The sequence below is a fragment of the Coffea eugenioides genome, chromosome 4 (assembly GCF_003713205.1).
Source record: "Coffea eugenioides isolate CCC68of chromosome 4, Ceug_1.0, whole genome shotgun sequence".
Lineage (NCBI taxonomy): Eukaryota > Viridiplantae > Streptophyta > Magnoliopsida > Gentianales > Rubiaceae > Coffea > Coffea eugenioides.
In genome coordinates, this window is record NC_040038.1 from 847,685 (window position 1) to 871,891 (window position 24,207).

Sequence of the window (24,207 nt, forward strand, 5' to 3'; positions counted from 1 at the left end):
TCCTTGGATGTGTTCAGCATTTGCCTACGAAGTTGAGAAATTGCAAATAGTAAAGAAGAAATTTGGGGTTCATAGGTAATTAATTAGAAACAAAAACAGTTGAAGACGCAGAGGCCTCCCTTTTTTTTTTGTTTTTTTTTTCTATGAAACAGTGAGTGAGGGGCTCGGAGATCCGGAAGCGTGTTTTTTTTTTCTTTTGCTCCGTCTTATTTTGTCTTCTGTGCTTTGTTTCCGATGCATCTGGTGCTTTGGTGCTCTCCTTCAGACAGAAAATTTCATCTTCGAATTAGTATTAATAACTTGCAAGTTTAACCCTAACATTTTAGATGACGTAAAACAAATTAAGTACATCTGACGTTGCATCCATGTATTCCGCAATTCTTCATCCCTTCCTAGTAGTTGTAGCGGGAAATATGAAGGTACATAGGATATGATAGACCAACACGAAAAGGCACCGTGATCGTGAGTCTTGGGACCGTTTTGTATTGGATCAATGGTTATAGACGCCAGTACTGCCTATCTAATGTGTATAACACGATACAAGAAACTTGTCAAAGGAAGAAAATTTTAAAGACTTCAAGATTTTGTTTGAGTAACTATAGTAATTAGAATGGTCAATTAATCGCAATGATTAACACTTGTTATTTGCCTGAAAAGATTAGAACAAACATTTGAAAATACCGTCCAATAACCAAAGCACCACTTGTTATTTGCCTGAAAAGATTAGAACAAACATTTGACAATACCGTCCAATAACCAAAGCACTTTTCTATACTTACAAATTCTTGTTGCTGCAGAATTTTAAGTTTCCTGCAAGCAATAAATTGTAATTAGAAGTGTTATTTTGAGAAACTAAAGGTGCTAATACACCAAGACTGAACATACTCGTAAAAACTAAGATGACTACTAATATACATACATATAATCGTACAAATTTTACAAGGCACCACAATACGACATCAGGCATAGACACTACACGCCAAGTAACAACAATATTGCCAATCAGATATGCTGCTAAGGAGCTGAGGTGGACCAAGGCAGCTAAAAGAAACCGCCAGGGAATCAAAATCAAAATCTCCACATTCTTCTATGCATTATTAACTGAATTACTCTTGTTGACACCTTGCAGCTCCATGGGAGAATTAGCGATGCTACTGACAGAACCCAGAGTCTGAGAACTCAGTTGAGGGCTTGCTGGGCAAGCTTCTGGATTACCAGCACTCATGGTATGTATAGCCCCTGAACTTAGTTGTGGGCTCATTGGAGTTCTCTGACTCATTTGCTGTGGGCTGGCCTGCTGTTGCTGCTGCTGCTGGTTAGTCTGTTGATTTATTTGCTGTGGCATTCCCATATTAGATGGTGAACCTACCTGTGGAGGAGAAGCAACAGCCTGCAGAGGTGAAGCAGTTTCTTGTTGTTGCTGTAATTGCTGTTGCTGTTGTTGAAGCTGTTGCTGCTGTTGCAACTGTTGCAACTGTTGCAACTGCTGCTGCTGCTGCTGGTGGGTCATGTAAGGAGTCATCCCAGTCATTAACTTTGGTGGACCCATTTGTCCCATAGTTCTTTGCATAGGATTGAGGTTGCCTCGAGCAGGACCTAGCATTGAAAGACCCGTAGCTCCAGCATGCATCTGCCTAGCTCCAGTAATACCACTAATACTGGATTGAGGACCAGTAATACCACTAATACTGGATTGAGGACCGGTAATACCACTAATACTTGATTGAGGGCCACTCAGCATGTTCACTCTATTTTGTGCCATCCTTATCTTTGTTTGCATCAGAGCAGCTTGTGCTGGAGTAAGAGCCCCAGAGCGTAACTGTTGGCTAATTGTGTTGCTTATAGTTGAAGCTGGGCTAAGATTCATTGGATTCTGAGCCAAGTTGCCCATTCCTGCAATAGATGGCATTGGTGCTGAAATTCCTGCTCCACCAACTCCCCGTACACCTGCCATGCCCAGGCCTCCAAGCCCAACCATGTTATTTGCCATGTTTCCCATACCTATAGTTCCAAGACCCATCATCATTTTCCTCTGCATCTGCTGCTGCTGCTGCTGCTGTTGTTGCTGTTGTGGCTGCAGCTGCTGCTGCTGGTGTTGCAGCATCTGAAGTTGGAGGGGTGAAGGTTTATTTGCCATGTGATTGCCCAACTGCATATTGGAATTCTGCCCCATAGTATTCAACATTGGATTAGCAGCAAGCATGAGGGGTGATCTTTGGAGCTGCTGCTGCTGCATCAACTGATGTTGACTCTGCAGTTGCTGCTGCTGCAAAGTTGGTAGTGGGTCAGGTTGCTGTGGCCTGGATGGCATTGAAGTCCCAGGCAGAAGCCCTTGGGAGATATGTACTCCCTGTACATTCGCAGGAGCTAGCATTCTCGGTGCTTGTAAATTATTGGATGGATTCAATGACAGAGCTCCACTGTTTGATGGCTTACTACTGTCATTTGATGGAGGACCTGAAACTCCTGCTGGATACTGCTGCATTTCAGCAGGATTATTAGGAAGAACTCCTGGAGCACTAGGTTGGTTGCTTGAGGCACTCGTTGTTGGAATTGGTTTTGGTTGGACAAGATCTTCAACAAGATATCCTTCACGTATCATCTGGATAAAGGATGAGATCATTACAAGACAAGGAAGAAGAAAAAGAGAGTGATATGAACATTAGAAGTAACGTACCAGTGAACAGAATTGTGCTGCAAGCAAATCTGCCGTGTGCTGTTACAATTACCATACAATTGATGTCAGAACTACTACAAAACAATCTACAAAGGCACAGAGATGCTATTTTGTCTCTGGTGGACTAAAGGATGGAAAGAAAATTCAGCTGGTGCAGATGAAATGTGAAGAATCAGTACTCAAACAACTAGCCACTTAGCATAAGGAACTACTACAAGGAAATCTATCGCGGAAAACTTTTGGCGTGTGCGACCGGGATTTCAGCAGCTTAAAAAGGTAGGAACAGCCCCCGAGTTCTATGAGCAGGACCTAGTTTTATTGGTTCTGAACATGTGATCTTTATACACCTCTGGGTATATAAATTTCCCACCCCCCCCCCCTTTTTTTTAATACGCCTACAGGTATAAAATGGTTTTTTTAATTTTCCTTTTTTCCCTTCTTCTTGTTCTTCCTTCAACATTTTCATTTTCTACTTCCTGTTTCTCCTCCTTGATTTAGGGTGTTTCATTAGTTCAACCATGAAAGGAAATGCACAGGCTAGCAGAGGAGGAAAGCCAACTGATTCTTAAACCACAGTAATGAGAAGTATGCAATACATAATTGTTTAATAAGAATAAGATATTCGGACTTCGGTATCATTCCAAATAGGGGCAAGGCAGGCAGACAGCTGAGGGAAAGGAATAAACACCCAGATTGAAAGATAATCCTGAAACTCACCGTGTTGGGTAAGGTAGGAAGGTAGTCTTCCGCAGCCAAGTACTGGGCATCTTCTATCTCTCCAATATGAATTGCTACAGTACCATCATTCGGCTTCTCTGACATGATCAATCTAGTCCGAGCCTTGGGCACAATAGAATAACCATTCCCTGACGGATATAATTTGTAAGCAAAAGGATCAATCAGATCAACACCCACAGTAAAGATCAAAATCTAAAACTCCAGTCCCAACAAACCTTGAACTATGCGCTCTGTCAGCATAAAATTTAACACCCTCGTCTTGCAAACATTCATGTTCCCACCTGCAAGTGAGGTTGACAATGGCATTTTACGTGACTCATCCTTGAAGTTTTCATTGCTTGAATCATTTGAGAGAAGAGCCAACAGCTGCTGAGCAGGGAATACATTCGTTTTCCTCATAGGGTACTCATCCACCTTACTCTTTTTGCAATTAAGTTGGAATCTGAAAATATCAGCAAATCCCAAAAACAAAGATTTTTGAGTGATTGACACGAAAATTTCCTCACAAGTACTCCGAAAATTAAGCAAACATAATTGTTGATCAAAGAAGAGTGAAGTTAAGGACATTTAACATAAATAAGAACTAAAAGCATAACAAACTGCTTAATACAATAGCAGCACGCATAGGCTACAATCCCTCGTGAAACTTGGAACAGGCAATTATTTTTGCAATGTAAGATATTGGTCAGTCCATATTGGACATCCTTGCTATGTGAAAAGCTCTGCAACATTGACCCTTGGTGAATCATTCTAAACATGATTTTCTGCATTTTACCAATATTCAAGTACTCTCATACAGTAAGAAAAGGAAAGGTCAAAATCTAGAGCAATTGAACTCAGATATTAGACACATACGTCAAAGGGTAATATGGAGAAACAGTAAGCTGAAGGTTTGTGGAAATTGCCTGAAAAAACATGCCAAACAAATCATGCTGTAGTGCAATAGCATTTTGATCAGCATCATACCTTGCAGTCACCGTATCAATTTTCGAGAACCTATCAATCATAACTGGATCTGCCAAAGGAGGAGTTCCAACAGGACTGCTAGCATTTATTGGCATACTCATATTATTAACACTAGCTGGAGAACCAACTCCACTTATAGCGGGGGTTTTGGGAAGAGAGTTGGATCTTCGCTTTGCAGCAATTTGTCCCTGGTGTTGACGTTGCATAGAATCATTAGCACTTGACGTCAAAGAAGTTGTACAGCCAATTGGAGAAACCGATGTGATTCCTGGCTTCTCCTTTTGGGATAATATATATCCACTCGTTACAGCTGCTCCAACCTGGGGCCCTACTGAACCACTAGAAAATTCTCCAGACTTTGATGACAAAGGAGACTGAGGTATGCCTCCAGCAGAAACACGAGGACTTTGCACTACCTTCCTCTTGTGGTATGGATCCTCTTTTCTAGAATTACTTTCAAGAGGCTGACTAAGATTATTCCAAGGAGTCTGAGCAAAACTAGATCGAACAAGTTGCTGTGGTAGTCTTTGCTGAAGTCGGGACTGCGGAGAATCTGTTTGATTTAGTTCGGACTCCAGCACATGCATTTCATTTCTAGTTTGTCCTAGCTCTGGCTTGTCCCATCTCTCTGTCTCAACTGGCTCTTCCTTTAAGCCATACCTCATTCCTTGGGAGAATGGCGCTGCCCCAGCTTCTTGATTTAAACCCCCTTCAAATATTTGCTGTGGATACTTCTGCATTCCAGAAGTAGCATACTGAATGCGTGATTGCTGCTGTAAAAGTGTATTCTTCCACTGCGAATCCGATCCATGGAAGCTCTCCATTTGTGATCCTACAATTTGCTGTTGATTTCCATGAGCACCAATAGCAGTAAGTCTTGATCTCTTGTTTGAATTCGATTGTGTTTCTTGATTATCCCTCCTACCATGAAAAGAAGCAGCACCAGAGCTCATATTATCAGCATAATTGATAATCATGTCCTGCCCAGGAAGAGAACCACCTGATGCATTCGAAACAGCTCCTGACATATGATCCTGCATATATCTTGGGCTACCAACCCCCATTTGGTATTTTGACTGCTGAGATACCAAAGGAGATGATGGGACAGATGCATTTGGCCCAAAGCTATTAGACCTAAGGGCAAGCATACTGTTTGGACCATTATTTTGAATCTGCAGATTATCATGGATAGGCTGCTGCAGTGCAGTTCCAGAATCTCCAAATCTTGAGCCCTCAGGAACTCTCTCTATGCATATCTTTTTCCCATGGATACTCTTATTTGATGTCACTGTAACTTCTGGAATACGCTTTAACCTTTCCCTCCTCATGCTACTTAGAGACAAATTTAACTGCAGAAACAAATTGGATAACCTTAGTGGTGTCCGATCACAAAAACATCTCCTGAAGTAAGTTACAACAGGATTACCTTAATGGGAGTGGAAGTTCGATTTTCACAAAGCCTATCAAACTTTGGAGTTGGATCTAGGCAGAGTTTAGGTTGTAGGGCTTTCACTATTCGAGACTCCACTTCCTATCCAAAGGCAAATGATTGCATGACATTAGGTAATATTTCCTTCTTATGCTGACATAAGAATGACAACCATACTAACCATCAAATCACCATATGTCCAACCACTGTCAGAGATTGATTGGATATCCTTGACAACGTTCTCCAGAGACATCCTAAGACATACCCTGTTAATAATTGGAGAAACACTGGCAGAAGGCACAGTAACTCCTGCTTCAGATAAACACTTTCTATAATCTCGGACCTGTAATAAGGATTACAACCACCTCATCACTAACTTATTCATAACTTTAAAGGTGTAAATAGCAAAAGTACTCACACACTATGATGGATGTATTAGGCAAGCCAGAATACGAGAATCAAAACAAGAGCATGATACTAGAAGACAACAGATTAAGAGAAAAAGGGCATATATAAATGAAGAAAGATAAGAGATAACCACAACATGTCCCTCTTTTACACGCAGATGAGAGAAAGATGGAGATGCAATACAAAACAAAAGTTTGATTAGGGAACATAATTGTCTGGGCTGTCACATATATTTATCACAGTGTATACAGAAGTTAGAATGAAATTATTAGCTGGTTTTTCCTTTCCCATTTTTTCAGATGATACACAAAGCCAGAGGATACAGAAAGCCAGAATTGAACTGCTTTCAAACTGAGGTTACCATGTCAGCAAATGCCCACACCAACATGCAAATTTTTCCAAAAATCCCCATACCGATCATATAACTGATACAGAGTTACCCAAAAACTACAATGAACTCGAGATAACTTACCTCACAAACAAGCATCCCATTTGTGTACTTGCATGGTATATCATCCAGAATATCCCCAGGCAACTGACCAGATTCAATAGCCTTCATACACAAGAATGTAGAGGGGAAAAAAGGAAAGAAAAACCATTCAATTATCAAGATATTCTCGATTACATAAACCAGAAGGCAAGAGACAAAATGATTATAACAAAACCAGACCTCAAAGGCACCAAATTTACTTCATGCATCAAGAAGTAAAAAAAGATGATAAATAGCTAATTAACATTTTTGTCACTTTTGTACAATAAAAACAGTATTACATGGAAAAAAACAATAATACGTTAAATAAGCACAAATGAAATATCAATTCAAGGGAAAAAAAACATAGAATAGGAATATTTGCAAGTAAAGCAAAAGGTATTAACTATGTACTTACTGAAAAGAGACTTTCAGATGCTCTATCATATGGATGCAAATATTTTGGAACTTCAGCAGATAGCTGATGCCCAGATTCACCCTGAAACTAAGGAAAGAATAATCATCTCCAATAGTTATATACAGCACTAGGTGTGCCAAAATTTTCTTTTCTTCGTTATTCAAGCAGTTATGTTGGCATGCTTTCCAAATAAAAGATATTGAAACAAACCTGAGGGAGGTTTCCAATAGAATATCCATCTGGGAAAAGGCTCAGTGTAAACGAAACTTCAGTTTCTAGTGGAATTGGAACAAAAAGAGAAAGGTTACCAATTAATACAAATACTACTGCTGCAGAAATAAAAGAAATTATCTACAAGTTCTTCAGAAGAATTTGACATACCTGAGGTTCCAGAAGTGTCATTGTCCCTCTCGCTAAAGTCAACCTGCACACAAAATAAAATATTGAAATTGGAAACAAACAAGAGAGTTTTTATCAATAAATGATAGCTTTTTTTTTTTTCCTTTTCAATACATATCGACTATACCATTTTGCTCCCTTCATAGTGACCAAAACAAAATCCCCAATTTTGCTCTTGTATTAGGAAGCATGATATGATTGTTTGGTTAGAAAGAGCAATATCTGCATATGCAATTTTGTTTTGAGTAAATCTCATATGCGCTGACAATGTATACATTATCACTGTTGGATGCATTACGTATGTGCAAAAGTTGAATTTCAAATTCAAATTTTGCATAATTGTCATTCATCCAATGCTAACAGTATATGAAAGATTAATCCATTTTCTTTAAGTAAATCAAAACTATAGTCATCCTTACCACCTCTCCTCTCCAAATATTATGATTATCCAACAAATGACTCCAATGAAAAGGTTTTATAGCATGACTAAATGCATTCCCAAAATCATATGCTCAACCAAAGATGTTGGGGGAGGGAGGGGGAACAGCCACATTATTGTTACTATCATTTAAATAGTAGTTGTTTATCTATTGATTAATTTATTTGCTCTTTTCGTTGTTATCAGTTTCGGCGATTAGCAAAGCTGAATCACAAGAAGGAGAATATTTCATAAAACGTCCATTTCTGTGCATAGCGATCACAAGTGTAAAATCTCTCCCTACTCATTAAGCCACCGAATGAACTTAAAATTTCCAACTTAATGAAACAGAAGACACTAGCAACTTTCACTGCCAAAAAAAACTCGAACCAATAAAATTATTTTTGTTGTAGAGCAAAAGGCATCAATACTGAACCGTACCTACTGAATTGATAACAGATGAAAAATTAAACACTAAAAAAAGAAAAAAATAAATCTCCAAAAAGCAAATTGTGAAAAGAGAAGCCATACTGCGGGTTTAGGAGTTGACATGGAAGCAGATTCAGTTTTTCCGACGATATGATTGGTATCTTTAGAAGTGCGAACGGAGATGACGTCGTCTGCTCCATCGGAGGGAGCAGGAACGGAGGAACTGTCGGGTCGAAGAGGGAGCGGTTTGGGGCGAAACCGCCTACCATTCTTGGAAACCTTAAACGAAATCCCCATGGCTTATTAAATCTCTCAGTGTCTAATGGGGAACAGTTATCTTCTCATCTCAAAATTGAACAATTCATCTCTGGCGAATGCTTTGCTGGTATTGGGCAATAAAACCTCTGCAATTTGAAAAGCTTTTCCAGTCGCAGAACTTCAGCAGCAATGAACATTTACTGCATTATAGTTAGTGAGGAGGAACCGAATTTCCGAGGGACGATCAGGGAAGGAAGACTTTTATTTATTATTATATTTAAAAAAAAAAAAATTCCTTTGTGAGGAGAAGGCAGGAAGGGGTTTTGTAGAACTTTGGGTTTGGGCCAGCCGACCGCAGAGTCGAGGCTCGGTTTGGATGAACTGTCCGTCTACAAAGATATTTAGCTCGTTTAAAGTGAAATTTTTTTAATTAATTCATTGTTCAATCAATTAAACCAAATCTGAATAGGAAATTTGTGATTAGTAGGATTTCCAATATAGCTCGACCTCCGTTTGATATCAAAAGTTGTTGAACTTTTTTGTCATGAAAATCTCGAGTTCAACGCTAAATTGGTCCTATAAATTGCTTTTTTGAAATGATACTTTAATTTAAGCTTAGTATCTCTTGTGGGTCAATGTCTTTTGTCAACTCAATTAAAATGGTTCGATTTTTACTTTTTCCTTTTTTAATAGTAAATTCTTAAGTTGTACTAGAATTTTGTATTACTAAATATTATTTCCAAAAAAAAACATGCAAGCTTAAACACAAAGTTCAACTCGTTATGGAATTCCAGGAAAAAAAAAAAAAAGCGAAAATCTCCAGCCTTTTCAATCGAGTGAGTAAAAGAAATTGACCTACAAGAGGTACTCAGCTCAAATGGCATTGAGACGTAAATAAATAAGGGAACTCAGAATACAATATGGCTCACTATCATTCATCCCTACTGCAATTATTTCCCATATTCCCCAGAAAAAGAAAATTTTTATGTTTTCCGTAATCGTATTTTCGAATCATCCTTTTACCTCACATACATTAAGTCAAATCATTACTATATATTCTTTTTACAAAAACTCCAAAAAATAGCAATCTAAACGAGTTTCAGCATCACAAGTAATTGTGTTAAAATAAATTGCAAGAGAAATTGACAAGGGAAAGATAGATGTTTCGGATATTAAGCCCCCATAACTAGTTAGATGATCTATGTAAGGTATTTGCAGTCAAGGGGTACATTTTTTGCTCGTGCGTATACACATACATCACAATAAGTTAGACACAGCATGATCTACATCAAGAACGGTGCAGCAGTGTACAGGGTATAGTACACCAATGGCGGAACCCAAGAGTTTTTTTTTTTTTTCACCAAACTGGAAACCAAGCGCTTAAGATCCCATTCCAATTTGCACCGTCGAAATGAGTCAGGAAAAATTATCTTCCAGAAGCTCCATTTTATGAATTGAGTATTCTCTTTCAAATAACAAAAATTCCTGCAGCAAACCAAATCCCAAACCAGTCAGCAGCACGCAATATGGGCACAGCAATAATAATACAAATCAAAACTTCTGCAAGAGGAGCTTGGTCAGTGCCGGTCACAACCAATCAACCCAGAGGGAAACTTGCTCGGTACCTTCTTTGTTAACAATCAAGCGAGTAACAAAGAATGCAAAAACCAGAAAGGTAAGCAGAAGAAAAAAGGCTAAGGTTTTTGACTGGCTTCTGTTTCAATTGACTCTCAAATAGTTTCTAAAGTGATATTTACCTAATTCCAACTAATAAATGTCAAAAGCACGAGAAGTTCCTATAGTGATGTGCTCGACGCTCGCATTTCAAAATTTAGCATATAAGTGTGGATAGAATCTGGTTAAAACAAAAAAAACAAGGGCTTTTCGAGACACTACTTGAACATGCAATAAATATTGGCACTAAGGAGGAGGGAAAAAATTTAAAACACACACACACACACACACAATAGCAACAATAAAGCATTTGGTATCATTTAATTCTATTTTCAAATCTCAAGTAATTTGACTATCGCCAATGAGGCAATGGTCTGATGATAAAAAACCAAGCTTGAGACCAGGGAATTAGATGTTCTAGATTCAAGACTGCTGGATGTCAGTTAAGTCTAACTGTATCTCAGTATTTAATCCATAAGTAAAGCATAAGGAAAGAGAGACGACAAGCCCCACTGTTTCTGCACAAAGCACTTACGGAAAAGCAAGTGCAGAGATACTGGTATAACCAATTAATATGACAAAACAGGAAGCAAACCAGACCCCAATAAATTCTATTTACTAATGAAGCCATTTGCAAGTAACTACCCAGTCGAAATTTGCAAGGGGTCTTCTATCTCATTTCCTATACGACTCTTTGTCCCAACATTTATTAAATTGTCATATACCCTTCTGGAACATCTCATTTTAATTCTTTTTACAGGGTAGAATACAAAGATAACAAACTAAATAAAAATATATAATAGAGAAACAAAAAATCAAAAAATTCATTAAAACCACATTTTTTTAGTTAATTTTTGTTTTTTTTAGTCTGTGATCTTTTACATTCAACTCTCTTAGTAGTGTTAGAACCTAAAGGAACAAGAAAAAGAATTATAATAGGATGCTCATGAAGGATATATGGCAATTTAATAGATGTTGGAACAGGAAATGATACAAAATGTGGGACAGAAGATCTTTTGTGGTCCAAATTCTTGTAATTGAAAAGAGACAAATTTAAGAACTGTGCTCACCTGCATCTGCTGCTGACTAAATAAATGAAGAAATCCAGTTTCAGCACATGAGACTAGATCAATTAATTCATCATGGCTTTCGGCTGGATTGCCGGCCTCCATGAGGGAAACGGAAACCTATGAATTACCAAAATAGAGACTCAAAAAAGGACACAGAAATTAATTCTCTGGCTGCTAGTTCACAGTTCTATATATTTCATAATTTTCTTTTCATTATGTTTCACCCTATGCCCACCTGCATACACCGAAGAGCTATTTCCGGAATGCAGCATCTACGGCAAAGGCCTCGAACAATGTATGTTGCTGGACCTTCCAAAGACCCAAGACTGCTTGAATACCAAGCATCTAATCTAGAGATTTCCAAAGTTACTCCGGCTTGAAACCTAACCAGCTCACCTGTAACGAAAGATATGGTTACTACAGAAGATTCTGCAGGAAAGAATAAGCATAATCAACCACAATAATAGTGCAATTCATTTAACATCTGTATTCCTTGATTTGGATTGTAATCGTCCTTACAGTTGGACCAGCAATTATACTAGTTGGATACAGCCAAACTCTGACAATGGGCCTAAACAGCAGTATTTAGAAATTTCAAATATAAAAGCTGTGCTGAAGAAGTCGTTGATGGACAAGAATCAAATTTGTGCAGTTGTATCAGGGAATAGAGAGAGTCTTATCCCAAGGAAAGATCAGGATTATTGCCATCACATGTACCAGAAATAAAATTTCAGACCCTCTACAAGTTCGTATCATCCTCAGCACAAAAACATACATGGGGAGAGCAGTAGCCCCTGGAAGTGGTCCAAGTAGCTTGGCGTCCAGTAACCAGTTCAACGCACTGCTATGACCCTTGGGATAAGTAAATTAAAGAAATTTGCACGACTTGCACAAACCAGACTTGATATAATATTAAGTAAATAAAGCAGCTACTGCAAGTCAGTACCTTTGAAGCCCGCAGCAAGCACAGTAGATAGGAGACCACCATCGTTGACCTCGTGTATCCCTAGCCCATCGCCTGCTACTGCTAAACAGCGTAGTATCACCTCAATGGAGTACTCATCCCTCGCTGACCTAGAGACACTCACCTGAAACCAAAACAACATTCATCGCCTATCAGGTACAGCAACACTACAACCTGATAGGCATCCCCCAAAAAGAGTATGATAACATTTAGACGTAACAACCATGACCTCCCCACTTAAAATCTACAGTAGAATGAAAAAGTCAAAACTTGGAGTAGATTACTCAATCATCGCATCTTGCAGGTACTAAGCCATCCAAGTAATAGCCAATAAACCATGTGGAGATCAAAGCATCCGCACGAAACCATAAGTCATTTTTTTTCATTGTAATATTAATGGTGTTATTATATTCTTTTAATTGTCATCTTCATTCACCAGGAAATCAGGACTTAAAGGTAAATGTACCATGAGTTGACGTTTCAACACTTCTTCCTCGCTCACCGAAGAGTACAAAGCACTTGTTAAGGTTGTGCACAAAGTGGCATCCGGAGACAAGCATTCACCAGAGGGTAGACAGAGCATCGCAGTGGCATGTAATTCAAGGTATACAGGTTCCTCAGATTCGTAAATTCGATCTTGGGTTGGAACCAACCAAGGAGCTTCTTTTCCTGAAGACATAATCAAAAGATATTCATTATTAGAAAACCAGTTCAAAAGTAAATTAATATGATGAGCAAGATAGTAGAGGTCACTGCAAGCAGGAGAATAAGCAAGCTAGGTCCAATCCAAATGACAGACAACATTAGTGCATCTATATCAACCTGCATCCTTGATCTCAGAATGCTCTTTCCCACTAAAACTTACTTTGTAACAATAAAAGGGATGACACCAGAGTTTCTTTGGCTGCTGTAAGTGCCCTTGTCTTTTCCTCAACTGAAAGTTCACGGGGAGGAACCTCTGAATTTTCTAACTCAACTTTTAGCCAGTTCCGGTATGTTGCATCACACGAGTAGTATTCATTCTAATTGATAAAACAAATAAATTAGTAAACAAAGAAAATAATACTCTTAATGATGATGACTCAATTGAAAAACTTAGAAGAAATGTAAACTACGATATCAGAAAGGTACCCAGTCCTCAAACTCTCGCAAATTCTCTGTAAGATGATGATCCTCTGTAGAAAGGAGAGTTTCAGTTGGCTCTTTCAAGGGCTCAGCAAGTAAACTAAGCAGTGTGTGGGCCCCAATTGAATTCGCTGGAACCCTCCACATTGAGATGAGAGCAAATTCCCGAAACAGAACGTTGCTATAAAGTAATCATAGGTTAACATCATTCTTGGAGAAAAAAGAAAAAAGAAAATCAGTGACCAAAAAATTCCTGCTACAAATCCGGAAGTTCTATATGATATTTCATCTCCCATATCCCCTTCCTATACGGAGAAAATAACAAACCGAAGGGAGAAAATTGGCAAAAGAAGTATCTTACGAATCTTGACAAACATGTAATTGTATTGCAGAAATAAACATTAGAAAAAAAATCAATTTATTTGAGAGACTAAGAAGAATTTAAACCCAAAATCTACATCGATTAAAGCAGGAAAGCAATAAAACTCTTATAAACAGGACTTGAAAAACCAACAATAAAAAATACACAAAGTGAAGCACCAGAAATAATTAGTTGCACAGATTTTAGCTTCAATATATCCATTTTGTGCACCAATATGACTTGAAAGAGGAAAAGACCTATACACGACAAGTCTTGCCTCTGTTAGTGTAAGCATACACCCATGAAGGAAGATAAAAGACAGAAATACCTATGAACCAATGCCCGGAGAAGAAGTTTGGAACTAACATCCTTAGCATCTTTGATTGTGGAGGGAGGTGTAAAGCAAAGCCATTGAATAACCATAGCTTTTTGAAGACTCTGCAAACGGTGCTGTTCTGCAATATCTGATAGTTTATCATATTTTCCAACTGTAATTTCTCGAGATCTCAACAAAATCCTGACAACGAATTTACAATTCAATGAATCAGTTGTGCCGTTGGAACACAGCATCCTTCGCACTAACTTTACACAACACAAAAATATTCTTCAGGAAATAAGTATACCTCTCAATGATTTCTTCAAAGCTGCCTTTAGAGTCATCTCCAGCTGAAAAAGGCAAGTACTCAATGGCAGCAAGAAATATCTTATACCTGACATGCACGCTGTTGAGAGAAAAAAGGCAAGTAAAACATTGAATAACAAGTCAAAGGCAAGTAAGCACTTACAATTAATTTCTCAAAAGCTAATAGACTAAAAGCAGCTCCTCCTAGGGTAGCAGTTCCTTCGAACAAGGGGAACTGAGAAATCCATCTGGGAACCAGAATTGGTACCAGAAATTTAAAGAACTCATAAAATGGAGAAGGGATACATCATATGCAGCATGCTGCGGTAAAGCTCAGCAGAATATGCCTCAATGTCATTTAGGCAGCATAACAGTCACCAACAAACCTAAAAGCTCAAACAGACTTAAATTTGACAAATCATCCTAACGTACCTTCATATAAGCAAAGGGCTGCCAAATTCAAAATAATGGAAGTAGAACATGAAGAAAGCAAAGATTTTGAAGGAAAACAAGTACAAGTAAATGGACCTATCATTCATAATACACGTGTTTGCTTGTGTAGAAAGAAAGAGCATATTTTCTCCAGCTATTGATTAACTGCCAGGCCAGAGCTTGTGATATGTATCTAAAGTGAAGATTATTATCCATCATGCATGAATGAAGACAAGTATGGCCTAATTTATCAGGCACATATTCCTGAAGTCAGCTAATCATATGCAATAAAAGGGTTCAAGGCATGATTAAAGTCCTGCCCACTTTTTCTCCAGAAAATGCGATGCAAGGCAAGGAACCAATAGTCAGCCAACTTTCTATCTAATAATGAAGGACCGAAATTTACACCAGACCAGGACTCAGCAAAACAAGAATCTTCACTTCATTGAACCAGACCTGCTATTAAGCCGTAACTCCATCATATGCACAAAGAGATCAATGCAACGATGGCGTGCAAGCTGAGATGCATATATCCCAACCAATTCCTCATGTTGCTTTGAGAATAGAAACATAGTATACCTGAACAGCAATATGAAAGTGAACACATCTATCCTCAAATGGCCTTTAAATTAACCCAAAAAAGAGATCCCAGATTATATAATTCACAGAAACAGATGATCTAAAGTTTATTTAGGGGACTAAATGAAGTTGGTAACATGCTAAGAGGACCAGTAATTTAATCACAAAACCAACCGAGCATCAAATACTATTCTCATGATATAAGTTTTCTAGGTATACCTTTATAGTTTTAGGGGAAGAACCATTGAAATCCAAAATTTTTACCAAGTGACCAAACATATCCACTTTTTTCTTAATCTATGCACTCTGACACCTAGAAGTGTGGTTCAAAAGCATTTCATATATAATTAGCACAAAAGGAAAATAATGACTTACATGTGAAGGATGAGATCACCAACTGCCATGATTTTCTCTCTGAAATCATCCTTCATCTGATCTGCAAGCAAATATCTAAGCACAAGCACTAAATGTGCCCCAAAACGCATCATCTGGGGATCGCCATGTGGCCTGCAGAAGGTGGAGACAACTAATCATGTTAAAAGAGAGGGAAAAATTTTAGTGGGAATAAAGCAGAAAGGTCTATACATAGCCTTCTAGCTTATATAGTGGACATATACCTGAAGACATTTTGGTCATCGTCTGAAGGAGATATCCATGACCATATGAGATCAAGCAAGCATGGCATGTCTCCTGACATAAGATTCATCTGTTCAAAAGCTTGGTCAATGACAGTAAAACCATTCGAGCAGAATTTAGTGTTCAAGACATTAAAACAAGACTCTTCAATTTATGACCAAAAATAAGGAGAAAAAGAGCAGAGCTCTGGCCATCGCAAAGGCTGCTTTCTTTCTGAATTTGCAAACAATCAACATAATGGACTGTGACAACGAAGTGTAGCCTAGTCGGTAAGACGCTTCACCTGTAACCGACAGGTCACAGCTTCAAGTCATCAAGGGGGTTAAGTGGAGAACCACTGTTGATCCTCTTTATAAAAAATGATAAAAATGGACAGTGGAAAACAAGATTAATTATCTAAAATATGGGGAAAGGTCACAGCTTGGAAGAGCTGCAGGAAAGAAGGAATAATGACATCTCACATCACAAAAAGATCTAAGTAGAACAGTGTGTGATGCAGCTTGAATTGCGTTAGCAGCACAAGTCTACTATTTTGTGCCAAATAGAACTTGTACAAGGTTATACAAGCCCCTAGGATATGAAAGTAAAATCCAGAAAAAATCAACTTTCACAGGATCAACCGCCTAAATAAGCAGCCTATTCCACCTCTCTGATTTACTGTTTAGAGGTTTCAGCTTTAAATGAGTATCCAATTTTCAGTTGCCAGTCACAAGTTGACCCATAGTTTACATAAGCAAGTTTTTTTGTGTCGAACATGTCCTTCAACACATTGGATGATCACACCACAAAAATCTAGCTATTCTGAATACCAAAGAAGTTTCAAATCCACAACCGAGGAAGAAAACATAAATCTGTAAGAGGTAGCAGCAGATGTAGAACACCTATTGACATTATATACAGTTTATCAATTTTCCCCAATACTTTTTGTCAATCAAACTGGAGAGTTGTCAAATGATTCCTGAGGTTAAATTTGCTATCTTCTCAGAAACAAGAATTCCTTTCAGAAAGATCATTACCTCAATTAGCCTCTGTTGCTCCTTGCATGCTCGTGTAACAGCTTCATGCACAGTGTCACTGTATGAGCAGAACTTGGAAATTGAGATAGTCAAAGAATACCAGTAAAACACCCATAATGGATAAACATGAAATCTTAACCTCGAATGGAGTTTCTGAAGCAGTGCAGCTAGGTGTCTGGGTTGCTGATTTAAAACCTGAAGGGGCCAGTTATCTGGTCCAGCTATTTGCTGACCACCATCCCCTTGTTCTGGAGTTTCCTCAATAGCTTCTTCATAACTTTTAAATTGATCCATTCCCCCAGGTTGCAAGCGTGCCAATTCCATATCAACCTGGACATCAAGCCAAGATTTGGCCATTGCCCAGCAGGCAGACTGCAGAAGCATAACACTAACTGCATCTCATAATTGTTCAACCACAAATACAAGGAAACCAAAAATTAAAATAGCTAGGGATTTAGGTTCTTCACCCATGTCATCTCGAATTAGACAATAAAAGCAATTCAAAGAGGTGAACTGATAATGGAAGGCTTCTTTTGCCTGTCATCTATCCAGTTACAAGATGATTAATACAACTGCAAGCCAGTAAAGCAGAGCATAGATACCTCCCAGTCCATACAAATTGGAAGAATGCGCTTCAAGTTACTACACTGTGATGCATATACTGCCATTTCGTACTTCCCACCATCTTGCTTGGCAATTTGCTTCAACACAATGAAAGGAAGGAATATATATAGTTAGCAATGCTAAAGCTTATCATGTGCAAACAATGGCTGTCAAGAAAATAGGTACTAAAACTTCTAATTTTGTTCACAACTTTTATGGTATTGACATCAATTCACATAAAGCATCAGTACAGCTTAGGCAAGAAGATACATTCAAGAAATCAAGCAAGACCTTAAAAGATCATAAACAGGACAAAGGAATGAAAAAGAAAAAGAAAAAACATATAATACTTCAGATAGGAACTAAAAATACACAATAGTTGCTTTACTTGACAACTAAGCTTTACTTATAATGTTAATCATCTACCTCCGATGCACAATAAGAAGCCCATTTCCAGAGGCGATATTGATGGCCAATACCACTTTCCAATTCAATGGCCTGCAGGACTCTGCTCTTGCCATTTTTTACCAGGCTTTCAATGGATGGGAAAAGGTCAAATCCTCCAAATGGGCAGAGAGTTGCAGCCCTCCATGGCTGTTCAAAGAGAATAAATGCTATGACACCAAGAAAAGGCAAAAAAAAAATAGAATGAATCTCTTAAAAATACTAGCAATTTTATCAGAAGATAAGAAGAAATGAATAACTTTTTGACAGCCATACCTGGCCGGCAGACTGGCAAAGGTTGCATGCCTCCTCTAGTCTTCCTGCCCTCAATAAAGTCCAGACATCTTCCAGAAGAGATTCATCATGTTTCTGTTTGTACAAGCAATTGCTTAGGACATTAACTAATGCACATACACAATAAGCAAATACCAACACATAGCTACCACAAGTAGAACAAGTAGTAGTTTGTCTAGTTTGTCATTTCAAATCTGTTTCCCCTGAGTTCATAGGATACAACACATATTCCATGCCAGATATGCAGATGTAAAGCCAGAGTGAAAATAGTGGTATCCCATATTAAAAGGCAATCAAGGCTTCTCCTTACAAATAAAATAGAGTTGGCATCCAATATACATCACAAGAATAACGAACCCAGGTGAACAGTAACTCAGTATTTTAATTTAAGGTGATAAGCTATCACAGTATGTTCATTGTTTTACCTTGTCATCTGGTAATAGTTGTGCATGTTCACGTGTTGGAGCATCAAAATCTAAGTGATGAACAGTCTTTAGATTTGAGGCACCTTTCTTCAGAAACCGTTGGGTATGATGCCATATTCCAGATTTAGGAAGATAGGTACCCACATGAGAACCTTGGACCTGCAAATACATAAAATGGAGATGAATAAAGTGAATTTTGCTAAGCTAAAGAGCACTCTTTTGCAGAAAACAAGAGACAAAAAACTACACACATATAGGTAAGTGGAATTACTGTTAAGTTAAAAGAGCACTCTTTTATGACAAAAAACAGATAGCAATGTAACAAAAATGCTTGCATGTGGACAGAACAAATAAAAACATGAAAATAACTTTTCTAATACCTACAACCTTAAGTCTTCACCAAAAAATTCTTATCAAGTTCTTTCAAGGTTTACACTGTCTGCCTGTCTGTGCATGGATGTGTGTGTGTGTGTGTGTGTGAGAGAGAGAGAGAGAGCATGGGCATTAATACCACAGACCAAACCTTGGCCCCCGAAGCTAATAATTCATAAACGCAATAAAGTGTAACTTCCCTTTTCTTATATTCGTCACCAGATGTCAGACTCCCTCTTTATCACAAGCTTAACCCAAGCTTATTTCAGGTTCAAAACAAGTTATGATTTGCAAACAGAGTTGCACCATATTTTTTTAACACCATTGGCAAATGCTTTCTATTTCCCCCATCCCACACTAAAAGAAAAACAGTCAACCTTCAAATAAGGATAAAGATTGTCAAACTTGCTACCTTGTTCTCCAAATCAAGGGCCTTGGAGGCCAACCCCTCAAGCCACTGAATGATCCGGAGGCATAACTGCGCGGTATGATTTGCTGCAACAAACTGACAAGCCTCCAAATGCGAAGTTGTTGGGAACTGTCATTAATCAAGAGGGCGTTCAAGATGTGAAAAATGAGAAATAGATGTTTCAGAATAAAACAAGAGTATAAAAAGCTCATCACCAGGATTAGATCTTCTGGAATGTCTTCACTTCCTGCAAAAGCATAAAAAGCTTCACAATCATGGCTCCAAGAAGCATGGAGTCCAAACAAGAAAAACAAAAAGACTCCCATGCTTACATGGAACAACCTCAATTCAAAAAACAAGAAGAATAAGAACTACAAGTGGTCATGGAAATATAACTGCAGTGGAAAAGAAAAAGGCCTTACAAACTTATTTCTGTGGATATGGAAAACTGGATATGCAAATTTCCCAACAACGTAGATATAACCATTCATGCACAATATTGCAATTAATGTTTTTCAATCTACCATGTGCTAATATCCTATGTATAGTTCAAAAGTGCATGTTGCAAATTTGAAAACAAGCAAATGATTCACAGCAAGGTGTTCAATCACAGTCTCCACTAACATATAGCATAAGAAAGGCCAGAGACTTATTTCCTTTTCCATATAGATACCACAGCAGAGACCAAGAAGCAGCTTCATCAAGCAACAGTCTGGCTTTCTGCCTCATCAGTTTATCCTCTACAATCCTAAGTCTTTCATTGGAGCCAGGCCTGCAAGACAAAAAACTATGAGATGTTATTCAATGGTCAAATAGATGATTAATTGGAAATCCTCAACTAGTTTCTTTGCAGAAATAAACACCTCCGAGTTATAGTTGTCTTCTACAACCTCATAGAGCAGAAATACATGAATAGATGCAAAATATTATAACACCAGAAAGGAAAAGTAGAATTAATAAAACAAGTAAAAAGGAAAGGAATGGAAGTGAATTATGCCTATTAAATTCCACTTAGAATTCATGTTGAGTATAAGCTTCCATAACTGGTGGATTTTGGCTATCTTGCATGATAAGCTAGAGAAGACAGTCTCCACTTTAATTTTACCATTTCCTATTTGTTAACCAGTAGCATTTTAAGTGCATAAGAAGAACTCAAAAGACATGAATACTAATTGCAATTTTGGGATAATGAAATGTGATCTGTATGTAAATTTAGTTTCCAGGAAAATCTTAATCTAATTGAGTAAAAACAATCACATCAAATGAAATCTCAACCTGTTGCCTGTAGATTTCTGTACAAAATATGAATTGTCGTCCAGAATTTTTCATATCATGATGTCTATACCTTTATCAGGTGATTGGAAAGGATATAACACAACATCACAAAAAGGTAAAGCCAAATTCACATGTCCCATCAAAATTTGTTAAAAGATCTCATTTTCAGGAGTACATGGTGACTTTCATTAGTTCAACAAACCTGATTGACTCTGAAACTTCACGACAAGCACTTTCAAATCGCAATATCAAATCAGGAATAGTCATCAACCCTGCACCAGACATACAGCCGAATTGTAGGCACTCCTATAACTGGGCAGTTTAGAAAGGAATGGAACAGACTAAAACCACTAGCATTAACTGCAAAGTTTTAATGAACTCCAAAAAAAATATGTATATAATTGGTAACAACCAAGAGAGTACTGCTTGATTTAAAATGGGTACTTTAATGGGCAGTATAAATGAGAAAACCATCTTTGAGATTACTAGAATGCTAAGTGAGACCAGAATGATACTTACAAATAGTAGAGCCCTACAGTTACGAGTCCCACCAGAAACTTGAGTAGGTAGTCACTAGGACGAAGCTTACGAGTTCAGTTAACTCACTCGGCATAAATTAGCATCTCTTGATATTGAACAACAAATCAGTTCAAGGTCGTAATCAAATATAAGTTTAAGTTTGTTGCTTTTTCATTTGTAACTCTGACAATGTGGGAACTCAATTGTCAACATCAGAAACTAGGCCAGAAATGTTATTTTAGGCAAAGTCTAAACAAGCTTTCTTCCAATGACATCATCTCATTTAGGCAGCTCCTATCCACAAGTCAAAAGAAGAAAAAAAAACATACTTTATGGCTTTCACAAAAGATTTAAACCCATCTGAAATTTCTTCAGAGAAAGTTCAAAATCATGCACAAATTCGCAAACTAAATAATTTTAAAAAATTCAATAACAGGTTCAAAAAATAGTTTTAACACTAAAGGCACCATTTGGCAGGCTTGGAAAGCACATCCTTACTAACAAGGAGTGTAACAAGAGATGAACTTAGAATGACATGTTAAAAATAAAATAAAATAAAAAGGTAAGAATATTCAGCAAAGAAATGTCAAGCACCTTGAAGTGCAGAATCAAGTAGAGAAGCAAACAGAGAAAAGGTTGTGTCACCACTATCAACCAGTCTATCCTCTTCCTGCTTGAGAGTTTGTAGAGAACGAATTCCACTTCCAAAGTCCAGTTCAGATGGTCCCTGATCATCAATGAACGATCTCCTCTTGGAAAAAGCATTAAGAGGTGTTCCTCCATCATCCATGTCAAGGCCCTCAGCCTCCTGTTTTATATCTTCAAGAAAAAGTGCAGCATTTGACCTGATCTCGCTCAGCTTAGAAGCGGCGCTATCATGTTGCGGTGATAAGCTTGACCCTGAATGCCTTTTCCTGCATCGTAGAAATTCATTTAACCCCATATAACCAATCAACTTTGCAAACACACTATAAGTTATGGAGAAATGCCTGGAAAAAAGGATTGCCTGTTAACTATCTAAACCCAAAATCAGCTATAGGCCAAAGAACGTATTTTTCAGATGTTCCCCAATATAGAGAGCCAAACATTATGGTGCTCAGGCTAGGTTTGATTATTCCAACGAGCATAATTTTGTGTTGAATTGAAATACGAGCACACCCAACCTTTTGTAGCTTTTTAGATTTTGTGGTGGCGACATTAAACATATAGAGAACTTGGGGTGCATAAAACATTAGGGCTACTACATGAACCACTCTGCAATAATTTGTGGCGCCAGAACATTAGAGAAATAGAACAGGGTAGAGAAGGGCATAAATAATCTTAGGGGATGCTCTACCCGTATCGACGAAATTGCTCTCTGATGCTGAGATCTTCGGGGTCAAAGTAGCTCGGAGAAGCCTCCATATCCACATCTTCCATTCTGATTAAAGCTTCGAACCCTAATCTGTTACGGAAAGATGGTAGCAGTGAGCTTTGCCTGAATTGTGTAGCTTAAACCCTAGCCTAGCGTCTTTACGCGCGGGAAGGGTTTTGCTTAATTCCAACGAACGGAGCTATTCAGACCTGTGAACAGTAGACAGTGTCTTCAGCTGCATTGCAGTAGCAACAATTTTTTTTTTTTATGTTTTCATTTTGTTATTTGTGTAAAGGACATCAGACTTTTTTTTTTCCCAATACAACACAAATCAGAAATCAGAGTACTGTAAATTAGGAGGGTGTAATAGTAACTGTAATGCACAACATTGGTAAAGTTTAGAGAGGTTTTAGTACATTTAACCCTAATAATATTATTAAGAATTAGGGTTTGTATACACTAACAATATAGCAATTTTTTTATACTAACAGTAGTAACAGCTATGGATGTATGGCACGTATGGATGATTTGAATTTCAAATTTAAATTCATGTTATATGACGCGATTTAAAGAAAATCATATATATATATATAATAAAGTCGTATTCTCAGTCTTATCCCTTCATGTTTTCTCTTTCCTACGTGGTTTAACGAGACGACAAGTAATTTCCTACGTGACTTGCTCCTTTTTTGTTTAGATATATATCAATTCTTATTTCCTGTAAGAATTCTTAATATTATATGATTCTTATTTCCTACCCAAAAAAGGAACTGGAAAGTAATGCGATATAAATAAAAGAGACATAAATATCTCTATTAGATATATCTCCAAATTCATGCCAATAATTTGTGTACTGCATAGGGAACCGAAGTAAATAAGAATTGTTATCACTACAAAAAGTAAAAAATTAACTAATTTCAAAATGAACCATTAATAACAGAAGTCAATATCTGATGTTGGAAATAGGATTCTTAATAAATTTTATTATTAAGTGTGTTATCAAGACATAGTGCATAGCACGAAATTTATGGAAAAGAAAAAATTAATTGAATCCAATTAATTATATGTATTTGACCCGTATGGTCAAATATAAATTCCTATTTGAGCACGGGTTTGTAAATTCTTATAAACCTGTTCGTTGTTAATCAAAACATGCAGGTTATACTCATTGTTAGGTTATAGAATTCATAATACATCTCTGCTCAGATGGTGGGGAATATTTAGTGTGTGGACCCACACCATAGGAGTCCATGCACTTAAAGGATTCGATATAGTTGAAGTGGTCTTTCAAGATAAGTAAAATCTATCTTGAGAACGCACTTTTATTTCTTATAAGAATTCTTAATATTATAGGATTCTTATTTCCTACCCAAAGTTACGTACTTTAAATAACTTAAATCACGATAAACTTACTTTTAATGTTC

The 24,207-nt window shown here is 37.6% G+C and overlaps 2 protein-coding genes across 4 annotated transcripts; both read right to left on the bottom strand.

The window, feature by feature from the left end:
• Positions 1-688: 688 nt before the first annotated feature.
• Positions 689-8,867, bottom strand: LOC113768237 (protein PHYTOCHROME-DEPENDENT LATE-FLOWERING). 2 transcript variants are annotated; one of them, XM_027312508.1, is made up of 12 exons: positions 8,454-8,867; positions 7,487-7,529; positions 7,316-7,380; positions 7,106-7,186; positions 6,691-6,771; positions 5,992-6,153; positions 5,808-5,912; positions 4,382-5,730; positions 3,631-3,857; positions 3,395-3,543; positions 2,678-2,716; positions 689-2,602 (listed from the first exon to the last, which is right to left on the bottom strand). In XM_027312508.1, exons 1-12 carry the CDS (start codon positions 8,646-8,648, stop codon positions 1,088-1,090), a joined length of 4,011 nt encoding a protein of 1,336 aa, XP_027168309.1. In that variant the 5' UTR covers positions 8,649-8,867; the 3' UTR covers positions 689-1,087. The 2 variants fall into 2 exon arrangements, with proteins under 2 accessions (XP_027168309.1, XP_027168308.1); XM_027312507.1 differs by having other exon boundaries at positions 7,106-7,192.
• Positions 8,868-9,688: 821 nt separating this feature from the next.
• On the bottom strand, positions 9,689-23,044 carry LOC113768302 (nuclear pore complex protein NUP107). Of its 2 annotated transcripts, XM_027312591.1 has the most exons (25): positions 22,993-23,044; positions 22,766-22,873; positions 22,024-22,343; positions 21,113-21,182; positions 20,292-20,407; positions 19,851-19,882; positions 19,639-19,764; positions 18,855-19,013; positions 18,412-18,504; positions 18,118-18,285; positions 17,691-17,789; positions 17,228-17,460; positions 17,089-17,146; positions 16,054-16,142; positions 15,812-15,943; positions 15,314-15,436; positions 14,427-14,525; positions 14,132-14,320; positions 13,449-13,623; positions 13,183-13,339; positions 12,784-12,986; positions 12,300-12,441; positions 11,589-11,749; positions 11,354-11,470; positions 9,689-10,094 (listed from the first exon to the last, which is right to left on the bottom strand). In XM_027312591.1, exons 1-25 carry the CDS (start codon positions 23,022-23,024, stop codon positions 10,026-10,028), a joined length of 3,270 nt encoding a protein of 1,089 aa, XP_027168392.1. In that variant the 5' UTR covers positions 23,025-23,044; the 3' UTR covers positions 9,689-10,025. The 2 variants fall into 2 exon arrangements, with proteins under 2 accessions (XP_027168392.1, XP_027168393.1); XM_027312592.1 differs by lacking the exon at positions 15,314-15,436.
• Between the last annotated feature and the right edge of the window lie 1,163 nt (positions 23,045-24,207).

Bases quoted from the DNA above. Each gene is read 5' to 3' on its own strand.
- LOC113768237 (XM_027312507.1), bottom strand. From the start codon at position 8,648: ATGGGGATTTCGTTTAAGGTTTCCAAGAATGGTAGGCGGTTTCGCCCC. The intron at 7,530-8,453 runs GTATGGCTTCTC...TTTTGTGTGCAG, and splicing joins TGTCAACTCCTAAACCCGCA to GTTGACTTTAGCGAGAGGGA. The intron at 2,603-2,677 runs GTACGTTACTTC...TCCTTTATCCAG, and splicing joins CAGCACAATTCTGTTCACTG to ATGATACGTGAAGGATATCT.
- LOC113768302 (XM_027312591.1), bottom strand. From the start codon at position 23,024: ATGCAGCTGAAGACACTGTCTACTGTTCACAG. The intron at 20,408-21,112 runs GTTTGTTGAACT...TTTGTCTTGCAG, and splicing joins GAAGTTTCAGAGTCAATCAG to GCCTGGCTCCAATGAAAGAC. The intron at 12,442-12,783 runs GTACATTTACCT...TTTTGGTTTCAG, and splicing joins TGTTGAAACGTCAACTCATG to GTGAGTGTCTCTAGGTCAGC.